The 14185-nt window shown below is 41.6% G+C and overlaps 1 protein-coding gene across 2 annotated transcripts; it reads left to right on the top strand.

Moving 5' to 3' along the window:
- Window positions 1-230: 230 nt before the first annotated feature.
- Window positions 231-5393, top strand: LOC115390922 (guanine nucleotide-binding protein G(I)/G(S)/G(O) subunit gamma-5-like). 2 transcript variants are annotated; one of them, XM_030094970.1, is made up of 3 exons: window positions 231-442; window positions 2954-3080; window positions 4154-5393. In XM_030094970.1, exons 1-2 carry the CDS (start codon window positions 353-355, stop codon window positions 3077-3079), a joined length of 216 nt encoding a protein of 71 aa, XP_029950830.1. In that variant the 5' UTR covers window positions 231-352; the 3' UTR covers window position 3080; window positions 4154-5393. The 2 variants fall into 2 exon arrangements, with proteins under 2 accessions (XP_029950830.1, XP_029950829.1); XM_030094969.1 differs by having other exon boundaries at window positions 234-442; window positions 4151-5393.
- Window positions 5394-14185: the final 8792 nt, after the last annotated feature.

Raw genomic sequence — 14185 nt, 5'->3', positions numbered from 1 at the left:
TATTCACTGAATGATTTGCTACAGGAGTATCCTGCAGATCGGTGCAGAAAGCAGCCTGAAGTCAGGCCGTGCAGAGGCTGAAGGTCGTTTTCTTTACCCTCTGGCTTCGCTCTCGAGGAAACTCTCAATACTGGACAATATGCCCGGGGGCGTGGCCTCAAGGGCTGTGCTTTTGATTGACAGGTAGAACGTCCAATCGTGTCGGCGTGGTGGCTGGGAGGGGGCGGGGCCTCCGGGTGACTGATGTTTCTCGCTCTGCGGTGGGGAAGTTTGGGGTTAATTTCCGCTCGGTCGCGGTCGTTTTCCATAAAACTGCCCCCAGCTCAGCGCTTCTCCGTCGACAGCCGCCGTCATGTCCAACAACAACGCCAGCAACAACCTGATCATCGCTCAGAGGGCCGTGAAGCAGCTGCGGCTGGAGGCCAGTATCCGGAGGATCAAGGTAGGGAGACGGCGACACACAAACACGGAAGCCCGTTTATTGAATGGCGGAGACGTAAAGTGACACAAAGTTACACGAAGTGACACACGGCACTCAAAAACGGGCACACGGGACTCACAAAGTGACACGCTGGACCCAAAAAGTGACACACGGGACTCAGAAACGCAACATTGTCATTTTCGAACTGTCGCCTCTCAAGTGTCTGATCAGTTCCAACTTTAACTTGACAGAGTTTGACCCAAAAGGCTCAGTGCAGGCAAACAACAACACTTCAGTCATCAAAGTCAGGAAATGTGTGTCATTTGATCAAAAAAAAAGTAGTACGTTTTGTAAAAGTAAGTTTTGGGACCCATGATTTGTTGAGTTCAGTGTCTCCGCTGTGTGATCTATTATCTACACCTTTATCTGAAGCAGGGCGGATGAAACCTGCAGAGATCACAGTCCATCACAGGATCAGCTGCATACACTCATATTCACACACACGGTCAATTTAGGGTCAGCAATCAACCTAGCATATTACATGTTTTCAGACTGTGGGAGGATAAACCCCACACTAGGGGAGAACATGCAAACTCCACTCACCCGTGACCGCCCTGCTGTGAGTCAGGAGCTCTAACCACTGCTCCACTGCACCACTCTGCATCCCCTCAATATTCTGCACTTCTCCTCTTTAACTTTGAATCGCTTTGCTGCTGAAATGTAAAGCAGCTAAAACTGTCCAAATAAAAATAAAGGAAAAGAAGATGAATGAAATAAATGAGCTCAAGAGAATATAATGAGGAATCATTTTATTGAAAGGCAACAGGAAAGGAGAAGTCATGCATCTTTCTTTGACCTCGATCCAAATATTCCGTGCATGAAATCTGAAAATAGTTTGTGCACATTTCATTCTACACATGAATTAGGTCCTTTAAACATAAATCCAACTTTTTGTAAGTGTCCCAGCTTGTTTTTCTCATTGTGATTTTGATCATTACAGCACAGGTGTATTTTGGCAATTTAATGTCAATTTAAAATAAATTATAGGATGAAAAGATTAATGACTCGATTTAACTGCTTCTCATTACTCAATAGGAAAACTTGAGAGCAGTCACTCACATTCATATCCTTTTTCACTACAGGAGAAAACACTGACATTAAACCTAAAGAAATGGGTCAAGAGATCTGCATAGAGTCAAACTGGAAGCATTCCCTCCGTTATATCGCACTGCTGCCTGCAAATGTCATGCAAAAACAAAGTAGCCGGTCAGTCTGTGTATGTAAATAAGAACGGGGTCATGTGAACGCCTGCATCAGGCGGCTTGGACAATTTCAAACTGCGACAGAAGAGTTTTACATTCTTGTTTATAACTGACACTCATTCTTTGAAAAGTACCTCAGTTACTGTTAAAGTTTGCCATCTTCCATTCATTCATCCACCTTCTGTCCTGCTTTATTCAGCCTCATTGCTCTGATTTCAGAACCAATCCACACAGAAAGTTTCCTAAAAATGTGACATTAATGATAATAAATCCTGAGACAAGCAGATCCTTTGTCATATCAAGCAGTGACTGAAGCTCTACTGATACTGATGTATATCATTTATTTTATCATGATTCCAAGTCTAGAATATATTGAGTTAACGTATTTAAACATAATCTGCTGTCTCAATTGCTCCTTTCTGTTTTTCTGTTTGAGTAACGTGAAATATTTGGGAATCCTAATTGTTTTTTATCAAATTAAAATAAGTAAATGAAGAAAAAAAAAGAATTTAAGTGCTGGATTAAAAACATTGAATTAAATGAAGAAGAAAAGTGTTTTTCATCCAGTCATATATTCATGTAAGTCACCTATGTGCATAAATCATTAGTTGAATTATGTTTTTGTTTTTTCTCAATTTAAACCTCAATTTAATAAAATAAAAAAAAAAAAGGTTTCGTGCATCATGTAAATTATCCTCTGATTGTACTTTAACAGATTTACCTCCACGTCTACTTAGAGACCCGGACATCAGCCGCCTTGTTGACACTGAGCATACCACGCTCACCGTGCACGGAGCACGTCGGCAGCCTTTCTTCCGTATTTTCATTTGTTGCCGTCTCACATTCACGCAGTAACATCTGCCAGACGAGTGCCACTGGACAGCAACGTAGGATTTAGTGCGGACTCTTTTACCCTGGGTAGAAAGCTTGAAGGCGGGGGATCGCGTCCCCCGATCGAGGGATTGAATTACAACTCGTCGGACCACTCAACCACCTGAGCCACGTTCCGGTTTATCTCTGAGCAAACGCCACGGGGCGGTTTTCATTTGAAAGGAGCGCTTTAAATTTGACTATTGCTCTTAGCTTTACCATGCCTGCATGTTTATTCCCTTTCACGATGATATTTTTAATCAATATGAAATGAAAATACAAATAAATTGACTCTTGAGACTGAAAACATGAAATGTCTCTGCTGATGGCTTCATTCTCGTTGTACGTGGGATTTTTCTGCCTTTTGCGCTCCTTCACACAGCTGGCCGTATCTCTGCAGGTGTCCCAGGCTGCTGCCGATCTGAGGAACTTCTGCTTGCAAAATGCCTCCAAGGACCCTCTTCTGATGGGAGTGCCCTCCAGTGATAATCCCTTCAGACCCCCGAAGTCCTGCTCCCTGTTCTGAGGTGGGCCCGCCCGTCGCCCCTCTGAGGCTTAAGACGGGGGAGTTAAGCTGCGCTGTTAATTACACAGAACAAATTAACGCCCCCTCAGCGTTGGGTCAAAACCAGGCCCAGCCTGTTACAGCTGAGAGCCACCTGGAGGGTTAGAGCTGAGAGTGTTCTCCCCAAAACGCCAAAATCCAAAGAATCTGCTAATCAAGCCAGTTCATGACCAAATGATGTCGACCGAAATGGAACCAAAAAGTCCAGTTATGTCATAATCAAGACTGTCTGTAACCTCTTTTTACTGTTTTATTGTTTTACTGCATTTTCTATTGTTTTAGTTACATTCTTGTTACTGATGCACAACAAATCACCCAGTAAGAGACAAATAATAAAGTTGAAGTTATAGCCATAACCCCTTTAAACCTCCTAGAATAGTTTTTCTTCTCATTCATATTATTTGTTGGAGTTAGTTGTGGCTGATCGCAGACTAAAAACTAATAAGAATAAAAACCCTCCATGTTACTGTAGCCTCTCAAACTGGTTGAGGAGCCAAGTTATTAAAGAAACACATAACGCTCCAGATCCCAGAACATTGAAATCACCTGTCTGGAGGCCTTCTGAAGAAGAATTACATCCAAATACAACACAGTGTAACATTGTAGCCTCTTGATATTTGATCCATTATAACCTATTTAAAGTGACAAACGCATAAACTGGAATCTTATCTCCTCAGTATCTCCTGGAATCAAGCAGTGTTTGTGTAAAAATGTAGTTTTCAAGTATTTTTTAAAAGTCAACTTAACAGGACAATAATGGCAAAACCAAAATATTTGTGTATGCTATGAATGCTCTGCTGTACTTTAATTTTTTTTCAGCTCATTCATCAACAATAACTGTGATATCTGTGATTTATTTTGCTTTAGTCTAAGTTTCCCCACTTGTTACAGAAGCGTCCGCACCACAGAACTGATTCTCATTAATACATATTGTCCTAAAGACACTTTTTCTCCACTGCATCGTCATGACTTGTAAATATTGATTTTCATCTCAACCGCTGACCAGCTCTCCTTTTGTTTTTCTGTCAACAGCAGAAGAAGCAAACATGGAGGACGTCTGAACTTTCCCGCTGAAGGCTTTTCTTCACGTCTAATTGATGTCGCTGTCGATCCACCAGCAGGGGAGGAATCCCCAGGGGTTTTTGGGGTGGGGGGGTTGGGAGGGTCACCGTTCCACTTCTTTGCCAAAAATAATGTTATCATACATCTCTCTGTCCCATCTATCGTGTTGAAAGCAGGGCCAAACTCTACATGCTGGAGAAAAAAGAAATGGAGAAGTTGTTCTCAACACTAACCTGACTAATGATTAATCCGTTCCAGGTGTATTCTTCACACTACAGGTCTGGTCTGCTCTACCGACGCCAGTGTTCCTTCTCAGTCAGTTCCATTCACGTCAACATTAGGTGGAAGAACAATCACATAATAATTGCAACTAGATTCTGTTCAGGAAGAGGAACATGTGATTCTACTCATACACTACATGTTGTACTGTTTTTTATGAAACACTACAAACGGAACGCAGATTAAACTGTGTTTCACTGAACCGATTGGTGTCTTAAACCGCTCGTGTGTTGGTAATGAGGTACAGTAACATGGTACATCCTTTTTTTTCCATTGAAATGCATGTTATTCTGTAATAACATGTTCACCCTTCTCTGTACATATCTGAAACCTGTTCAGGTTGCCTTTATTAACCTATACATGCTCCTATCTTAAATTAAAAACACTTTCATGCACATTTCTTAGATGAGAAAATATTTGTCACTTTCAATACACAGACGTTCATGTATCCCTTAGAATTGCGGGGTTTAAAAAACATTTTCCTCTCAAGTCGTGCTGAACTACCTTTCACTTTGTTAGTGTGTATCTTTTTCAGCTTTACTGCTGAGGGCAACTTTAAAAAAAAAATGTAATAACTTTTTGAACATTGATGCTGGATGTAATTTTTTTAAAATCAGTCCTCTGTGCGAAGAGCCGAAGAGAAATGTTCTTGAGTAACATTTTTCATTGTTGCTGTCTTGTCATCACTTTACGCCTTCAGTAGGATGTTGCAACTTGAAAAAAAGAAAAGGTCACAGGAGATGTTACAGTCAGAGCCTCTTTGGTTCTGATGTTGAATAAGTGCAACATGACTAAAAGCACAAATTATAAGCAAATGTATTTGCAAAGTAATATAATTACATGTCAGAAATGTGCAGTATCGGTGTGTGAACCTTAAATCAAGACCAATCTATTGATATTTGTAACTACTTGGAAAATAAAGATGTTGAGATTACCGGTTTGATTTCCCTCATTCATTTTTTTGAGCACAGAATAAAACGGCGTCCTGACAGACGCTGAACTCCACAGGAAGATTTCTTCAAGCTGCTGTGCACACTCCACAAAATCTGTAGGTTTGGAGACATTGTGCCTCACAAAAGACTAAATAGAGTAGTCTACTTTTAATGGTCATAATATTGTGGCTGGTTGACGCTTACTGCCACAAAATCTTCAGAAAGCAACGAGTTTTAAAGATCTACCATCAGCATTTGGTATAAATGAATAAGTTTTCTTTCTTGCAAGTCTGACTTTATATGAACCTCTGTTTTTACACATTGTGCAATATAAAGTTTATTAATTAAATGTTCAGTGTTACAGATGAATACTTTTTGTTGTTTTGACTTTACATGGACACAAATGGGATTTTCTCTTTTAATGCTGATGAGACGTGATTAAAAAAAACAGTGATTTTATCATGGATCACAAATCAAACATCAGCAAATTTCACCTTGGAAGAATTTCTCCTGGTGTAGTGCAGGACTCTGCAACCGTTATGACCAAAGAGCCATTGTTGCGACTTTCCACCAAGTCAAGTTGGTCTGGAGCCACAAAACACATTTAACCTTTAAAATGAGGCTCATGGAGCTCGTGAAGTTTTATATATAGTTTTGATGCACATCTTATGATGCATTTAAGAAGTTTAAAGTATACAGTTCAGGATTGTGAACATTTTAATACATTCAACTTATTTTTGTATCTTATTTTAACATTTTTGTTCCTCTTGAAGCATTTTTGCTGATAATTTTTGAAACTGTAGCTGTTTCAACAAGTTTACGTTTTCACTTCTTTAAGAAACTATAGGCACTTCATTACATGACTCATTTTGAATAGCACTGTGGTGTCTGACTAAATGTGTGTGTAACATGTTTCATGTTGTGAAAGCTTGTGGAGCCACTAGAGGGACTAAAGAGCCACAGGTTCAGACCCCTGGTATAGTGGTTCATAAGAAGAGCAAGTGAATACAAGGAGAACAGCAAACTGAAAAAAAAGTTCCTAAAATTACTCAACAATGATATATTCAAAAAACTTGCTTCTCTGTCTGAGTTTTCTTTCTCAGAAATTAGATTTAAAGCATTGTTTTTGCTATGGCTTCATCAGTAGTGAGATCAGTAGTAGTTAAAAGTAAATTAAAAAAAAGTGCAATTAATTAAAAAGGCAAAGACACTGTTAATGAGTTGTCTGCTGAGTGAGATGACGGTTTGCTGCTGCAGAGCTACAGACAGGGGTGTTTCTAGACCCCCTGGGGGCCCTAGGCAAGAGGGACTGTGGGGCTCCTCGGGCCCAGAATCATGATGAATAAAGTCCAGGACGAAGGATCAGCAAAGAAATACTTTAATTAATAGCGTTGAAAATTTGGCCATAATCCGTGCTATAGTTTGGAAGTTATGTTGTCAACAGACAGACAGAAGGACAGACAAACAAACCATGACGATTACATTACCTCTGCTGGCAGAGGTAAATGTGTGCTCTAAGTTCGTCATACCACAGAAGTGTGTTGTTAACTACGCTGTCAAATAATGCGAATGATTATATACAGACTTTATTAATATGTTTTGAAGAAAATGGATGAAATCACTTTGCACGGACTCAGTTTACTTTTCTGGTGCTTGGTGGTGGATGACTGGGACAAAGTCCCTTGGACTAACTGGCACTAACGTTTTTATAAAGTAACACACATAGCTTACACATTCTCACTGAACACTATCAGGTTTTTTTGTTTTCATCCTCTTCTTGATTTTTCTTCTCTTAGCGTGCCCTGAGGGATATGTCCGCTTCATTGTGTGTGTTTGACATCACTGACTGCACGTTGATGCAACGGCTTACAGTCATGTCGGCCCCAAGCCCCATGCAAACTGGCAGGGCTCTCAAGTCTCACGCACTGAGCCTGGCAGTCACGCATTTCGGTCTTTTGTCATGCACTCACGCCACACATTGTATTTCTCACGGTGAAAAAAAAATACTGGTAAATTTGTCTGGTGCACCGCTGCTATGGAACTGGGAGGACTCAAACAGTCTGCAAGCCTCTCACTTACCTGTCAATCAAAAAAGGAGGGGTGGGGGGGGGGGGGGGGTGGGGGGGTGCAGTCATTCATTATCATCATCCATCATCCATTCAGCTCTGTGAAACTCCTGTGTGTATTTTTTTGTGTTTCTCACATTTTTCTATTATATTGTACATATGTGTCTGTCTTTTTTTTAAACATTTTATTTATAATTTTCACTTTTAGAAAAACTACAAAATAAAAAAGAACAATACAAACAGTATATACACACCAAAAAAAAATAAATAAATAAATAAATCTCTCTCCACAAAACAACAATATAAAATTATACATAGAATAACAACAGCAAGCAGATACAACTAATCAGTGGTCATATCAAGTTGGCTCAAAACATTCAAAAATGGAGTCCAAATCAGTTCAAAGACATTTAGTTTTCCTTTTATCAAGTACAAGATTTTCTCAGGAGTGCAGTATGACAAGAGTTCATTGGACCAATGTTTCTGGCAAGGAGGTTCTGTGCTCTTCCACTTCTTCAGAATACACTTCTTTGCAGCTGTTGCTGCTAACAGTATGAAATGTTTCTTATTTGAGTTCTGTTTCAATTGAACAATGTCCCCGAGCAGCCAAATCTTTGGGTCAGCAATTATGGTCTGTCCACAAACTCGAGAGGTCACAGTGATGATATGAGTCCAGTATGATTTCAAGCAGACACAACCCCATAACATGTGAAACAGAGTTCCGACGGACGCTAGGCATCTTTGACATGTGTCTGTCTTAACTGTATATTTAAATTATATTTAATTTATATCTGTTATTATTATTATAGTCTACATATGTACCTGTTTTAAAAGTATATTTGAATAATATTTAATTTATATCTGTTACTTATATCTGTTACTTATTTAATTATATCTGTCTTAGATGTATATGCAAATTATTAATTTATATCTGTTAGTTTATATCTGTTATTTAATTATATCTATCCAAAATTTATATTTGAATTATATTAATTTTTTTTATTTATTGTTGAACTTTGTAAATTTCACATTTCACATTTGTATTCCATTTATATTTCTTTTCTCTGTGCTGCTGGAACACTGCATTTCCCCCCTGTGGGACAAAAAAAGGACTTTCAATTAATACAAATCAATCTAAATTATTCAAATGTTGCTGTGTGATAACATGAGACAAGGCACCAATCAAATTTGATTTGTAACTGTAGATAGTATTTCTACATTTGCAAAAGAATAATAAAACACAATAGATGTATGACAATAGATATCTGTACTTCCATTTAAAAGCTGCCTTTGAATGATCAGGACTCTATGGCTGGAGCTCTGTCACTTCACGTGACTCACTTTGCACCAATATGGTTCCTTCTTTCTGTATGAAAATGTCATTTAGAACCTTCCTGACTGAGGAGTTTGCAACAATGTATCATTTTGAATGACGTCACCATTTAATTTTACCTAGATATGCAAATGAGCCTCTATACAAATTACAAGATGACATCGTTCAGAATGTTACTAAGTGAGGAGTTGGTAACAATGTGTCTTTTAAAGGTCTTTTGTTTTTTTTCAAAACAAAATAAAGTGCATCATATTTAATTAAATCGTTTAATGTAAATATTAACATTTCACAATATGCACTTTCATTTAAACCATTTTGACATTGTAATATGTATAGCACAACTCACCATTCAGTTCAGTTCAGAATCAACAAGGTTCCTTCTTTCTTTGCACAAACTTCATGTCGTCTCAGGTGGACTTCCAGGAGGAAAAACTAGGCTGAAAGCAGTGAATGACAGTTCCATAGCAGCAGCGCACCAGACAAATTTACTGGTATTTATTTTTTTTTATTTTTTTTTCAGCGTGAGAAATACAACGTGTGGCGTGAGTGCATGGCAAAAGACCGAAATGCATGAGACTTGAGGCATGGGGCCGACTTAGGGCTGAGTTGGTTAGGGCCGACTTGACTGTACGATGCAAGCCGGGTAGTATTGGGGCCCCATTAGGTCGGTTCCCGACATGCCATTGTCAAGTTGTGTTGCTGATATCCACCGTCTGTCGGGGCCCACTACTAGCAACTAACCGGTGAGTACTCGGAAAAGGGCCTGATGCGGGGGGTTTTCGACACGCTGTCGTTGCAGTGTCAAGTGCAGCGCCTTTAATTTGTCATTGAAATTGACTGATGTCCGTCCCTCGGGGCCCCCTTCAGCTCGGGGCGCTAGGCAAATACCTGTGCTGCCTACCCCGTAGCGACGCCTCTGGCTACAGATTAAAGACTATCTCTGTCAAGACGTGGTCCGGTCCAGGATGGGAATGTTTGAAACACAAGATTCTCTTCTTATTAATGGGCTATATGCACAGCTCCATTGCTTCCTGAAGTTCAGACAGCACCTTTATTTCCTGTGTTTTACGATAGGATCAACTGATTAATCCAGGTGTGTCTGACCTCAGTAAATGGCCAGACACACCTGGATTAATCAGTTAACCCTATCATGAAAGACAGGAAATAAAGGTGCTGTCTGAAATTCAGGAAGTAATAGAGCTGTGCATATAGCCCATTGAAATGAAGTGTAACACTGACGTGTGTTTTTTTCTTTTTCTTTTTTTTTTTTTTTCTTTTAAGCACTTTTTTAGAAGGGAGGCTCTTCATTGGCTGACTGGAGACCTCCTGGTCTTTGTGAGAGATGATTAGCAGAAGTGCAAACACCTGGTGCCTGAGGAGGAGGCAGCTGAATGAGGAAGTGAGGATATGTACCAACAGCAGCTGCACTGGCCTCTGAACTACATGAGAACACTCTGAATCTGAACCTGACACTTTTCCACCCCTCAGATGTCTTCTGGGTTTGGACTGAGGACAGCTGGAGGACAGAAGGAGGACTCGGGTGAGAAATGGTTCAGTCTGCTCTGGGATCAACTGTGGAAAATTAAATCAGTGTGAAAACGATAAAGATTTAATCTGTAATCTGACAGTAAAAGCAGCTATTGTTGTTGAAAAGTTATATTTTAAAGTATACTTGTATTTTGTGAACGTGTTGGGATTTATTTGTTAAGTTATTTGTCTGGTCTTTGACAGCTGAGCTCTGAAACGCCTTGACAACACGTGAAAAACAGCCATGTTTTATCGTTTCTTCTGCCCACACACCATCATTAATCTGCCATTAACTTCCTTTCCCCCCCTCTGTCTGGTGCACTGAGCAGACTCCCCCACGCACATGGATCCAGGCCAGAACTGTGAGAATGAGCTGACCAACAGCGCCTCCTGGTGGGGGCACAGTGACCAAGAAGATTCTCTGAGAGTGGGTGAAAATCCAAACACAGTGGTGTGAGACAAACCTCTGATCAATGAAGCTCTTATTTTTTGCAGGAGCACCTGAGGGAGACGGATGAGCATGCTGCACGGTTGCAGGACTTGTTGAGAAGTGAGCGGGCCAAAGTAAGGCGCGAGCACGACACCGATGACTGACTGAACCCATCGGCTCCTGCTGATAACCGTCTCCCTGGTGCCAGAGTGCCCGTCTGCAGATGCAGTGTCGGCAGCAGCAGGCAGAGCTGCGGCAGCGGGAGCTGCAAACGAACCGGCTGAAGGAGCGTCTGTCACAGCTGACGGACAGACCCAGAGGCCGGGGACCAAGTGAGACCGGCTCTGTCCAGCCAACGCCATGATCCATCCACGTGTTTACTCAAAATTCTGACATTCTGAATCACTCGTCACCTTCCTGTGCAGCCATAGAGGTGCTGAACGTTCCGCACAAACCGAAAAGCAAACGAGAGCAAGTGGTCCGGCCTGTCAAGGCCGCCGTGAAGTATGGGTCCTGCTACTTTCAGGTGCTCCCGTCACCTCGGCCTCCCCTCTTCATCTGGACTTGCTTTTTCTGACGTGACGCAGACATGAAGACGAAGCTCTGAGAGTGATGCTGGAGCGCAGAGAGGCGGAGCTGAGGGAGGCCATGAAGCTGCGCCACAGCCTCACCTCACTACTGCACTCGCTCCGGGTCGACATGGAGCAGGTCAGGAGTCACCCGCTTGTTTCCAAACTCAGAGGGATTAAATAATCCCTTGTCTAGTGCATGTTTTTTTTTTTAATTGTTCATTTTACAAAATGCACATACTGTTGTGTCATATGTGCTAAATCAAGTCTGTATAAACTCTTAACTGGACACTTGCATTGACGTTATGGTCCGCAGCTATAGATCTATAACTGACAGATCTGGTTTACAACATGCAGGGACAGATAAAACAATCATACCATCAACAAGAACATTTGTATGAACAGAAACTGACAAAACTCCACTTCCTGTGCAAGACCGACTTCAATGGTCAAAAGCTCCACCAGTTAAATGGACCGTGTGTTCGGATGTGTGAACCAAAATGGAGCTGTTGATACTTTTTTCCCCGGTAAAACATTTGTTTTAAGACCGTGCTGAACTCTGTGGAGCTTCCTGAAGATGGAGGGAAGTCAATGGATCAAGCGGAAGTGGCCCTCGGGGAACATGTGACAGGAGGGGTGGTCCAGAGCTGGAGGCAGGCACAGAAGAAGCTCCAACAGGTTTCGTCTGATGGTAAAGCTCAACTTTTAAACAACACAATCCAGTGAGATGGAGGACTGCTCAGGAAGACTGAAATACGATGACTTTTTGCTTGTGCTGTGACCAAGGCTTCAGCTTTAGACTCTTCAGCTCTCCTGCAAAAGGCATCATTAGAAGAGATGGACTTTAAAAGAATACTCCGAAGATTTTGGAGCCACGCCCTATCCCTATCATTTACAAAGTGAGATAAGCTCATAAATACCTTTTTTGTGTCAGTTCGTCCAGTGCCTGGCTAACAGCTGTTAGCATCGTAGTTAGCTTAGCTCAACTACGGCAGGTGAAGAGGAGACAGAGCCAGACTGAGAAAGTGGACAAAATACTCCTTCCAGTGGTCCAGGGGATGGCGTATTAGCACGCGAAGTAAATCCGAATGGTTATAAAATAGCGTTTTGACACACAGATCTGCACAAGCATAGTTTTCCACGGAAGGATATACCAGGCGCACAGCGGCTGAGTCTGTGCTTCTACTGCTGTGCTCCAGCATATCCTTCCGCGGAGCGCTGCGCATGCGCAGGTCTGTGTGGATCAAAACATTATTTTAACGGATTGAAAAGAAAACACGTCTTTTAAAATGCTTTATAACCATTCGGATTTACTTCACGTGCTAATACGCCGTCCCCTGGACCACTGGAAGGAGTATTTTGTCCACTTTCTCAGTCTGGCTCTGTCTCCTCTTCACCTGCCGTAGTTGAGCTAAGCTAACTACGATGCTAACAGCTGTTAGCCAGGCACTGGATGAACGGACACAAAAAAAGGTATTTATGAGCTTATCTCACTTGTAAATGATCGGGATAGGGCGTGGGTCCAAAATCTTCGGAGTATTCCTTTAAGAGGCAATAGCGAGAGTTTTCTTCCAATGTATTCAGTTTATTTATTTTCTTAAATGTCTCTCAAACGTCAAACCGGGCAGCGTTTAGGCAGTTAAATATCTTGTGACTTGTATAAAAGAATCTGTAATATTCCTGGACTGACATGGTCTTGCATGTTTTAGTTTCTCTATTCCGAAGGGAATGATTAGCATCTCAGGCTGAACTTGTCAGATTCATGTGTACGTCATGGGGAGATGTTAAAAGCTCCATATGCTGTTGTCCGAGTGCAGGTCAAAGTGGACGTACTGATCAGGAGAAGCTCTTGGCTCAACTAGCAGCTGACCTGAAAGAGAGTCAACAGCTGGTCAGATTTCAGCAGCAGCTGCTTCAGGTGCAAATCTGTGATTTTCTTACACAAATTCTCCCTGGAAATAGAAATAAATGGTGACCTGTGTGATTTTCTTCTTGCAGGACAGCCTCGTGTCTCCTGTTCCCTCTGAACTCGCTGACTCCTATTTTTTAGAAGAGTGGGAACGTCTTCAAATGCGCCATGCGGAGTTCAAGCATCAGAAGACTAATTTTGAAAAGGAGCGGCAAAGGTTCACCGAGGCTGCCATTCGACTGGGCAGAGAGGTGAAAATAAGGCTTGAGGAGTTACTGAGCTGGTTGGTCAGTTTTCTGGTGATCAGGTCTGGTAGGATGCATTTACTGGCACAGATTAGACAGCTGAAATAATGCACAGTGCTCTGAACTGTTTCCATTGTCTGAAATGTTTGCTCTAACAAGAATTTTACTTAAATCATGTGAGACAAAACCATTTTTATTAGGCTGAAGTTTCAAACTTTTAGCCATCTGATGGGTTTACCTCTAATTTGCAACAGTCTGACCTAAAATAATAATACAGTGAGTTTTGTGCTCACAGAGACGAGATGTGGAAGAACAGAAGGCCTCTCTGCTGAAGCAGCTGTACCTGAGGGAGAGCTCCGCTTCAGGTGAGTGAGGCGCTGCTGCTGCTGCTGCTTCTTTCACTTGGTGTGCTGAACTGAAGGTTCACCTCCACATTTCTCAGATTTGGGAACCGATAGCATGTCTGGCTGTCTCCCCGCGACCCCACCGTCTTCGACATCGGCCTTCAGCGCTACTAGTCCTGGATCAGTTAGGCCTGGAGTCAGAGTTCAGACACCGAGCACTCTAGAGCTCTTCTCGGCTCTGGGTCTGCGTTGCTGATGCAGGTGAGTGGAGTCACAGCAGGGGTTTGTTGCATTCAGTTCCACTGAAGTGTCTTTTTGTATTGGTAAATATGAAATGTAGTTTTCAGGGTGGTTTTTCTATTAAACTGGTT

Source organism: Salarias fasciatus, chromosome 6 (assembly GCF_902148845.1).
Source record: "Salarias fasciatus chromosome 6, fSalaFa1.1, whole genome shotgun sequence".
NCBI lineage: Eukaryota > Metazoa > Chordata > Actinopteri > Blenniiformes > Blenniidae > Salarias > Salarias fasciatus.
Note: the sequence above shows the minus strand (reverse complement) of the source record. Positions and strands in the feature narration are given on the sequence as shown.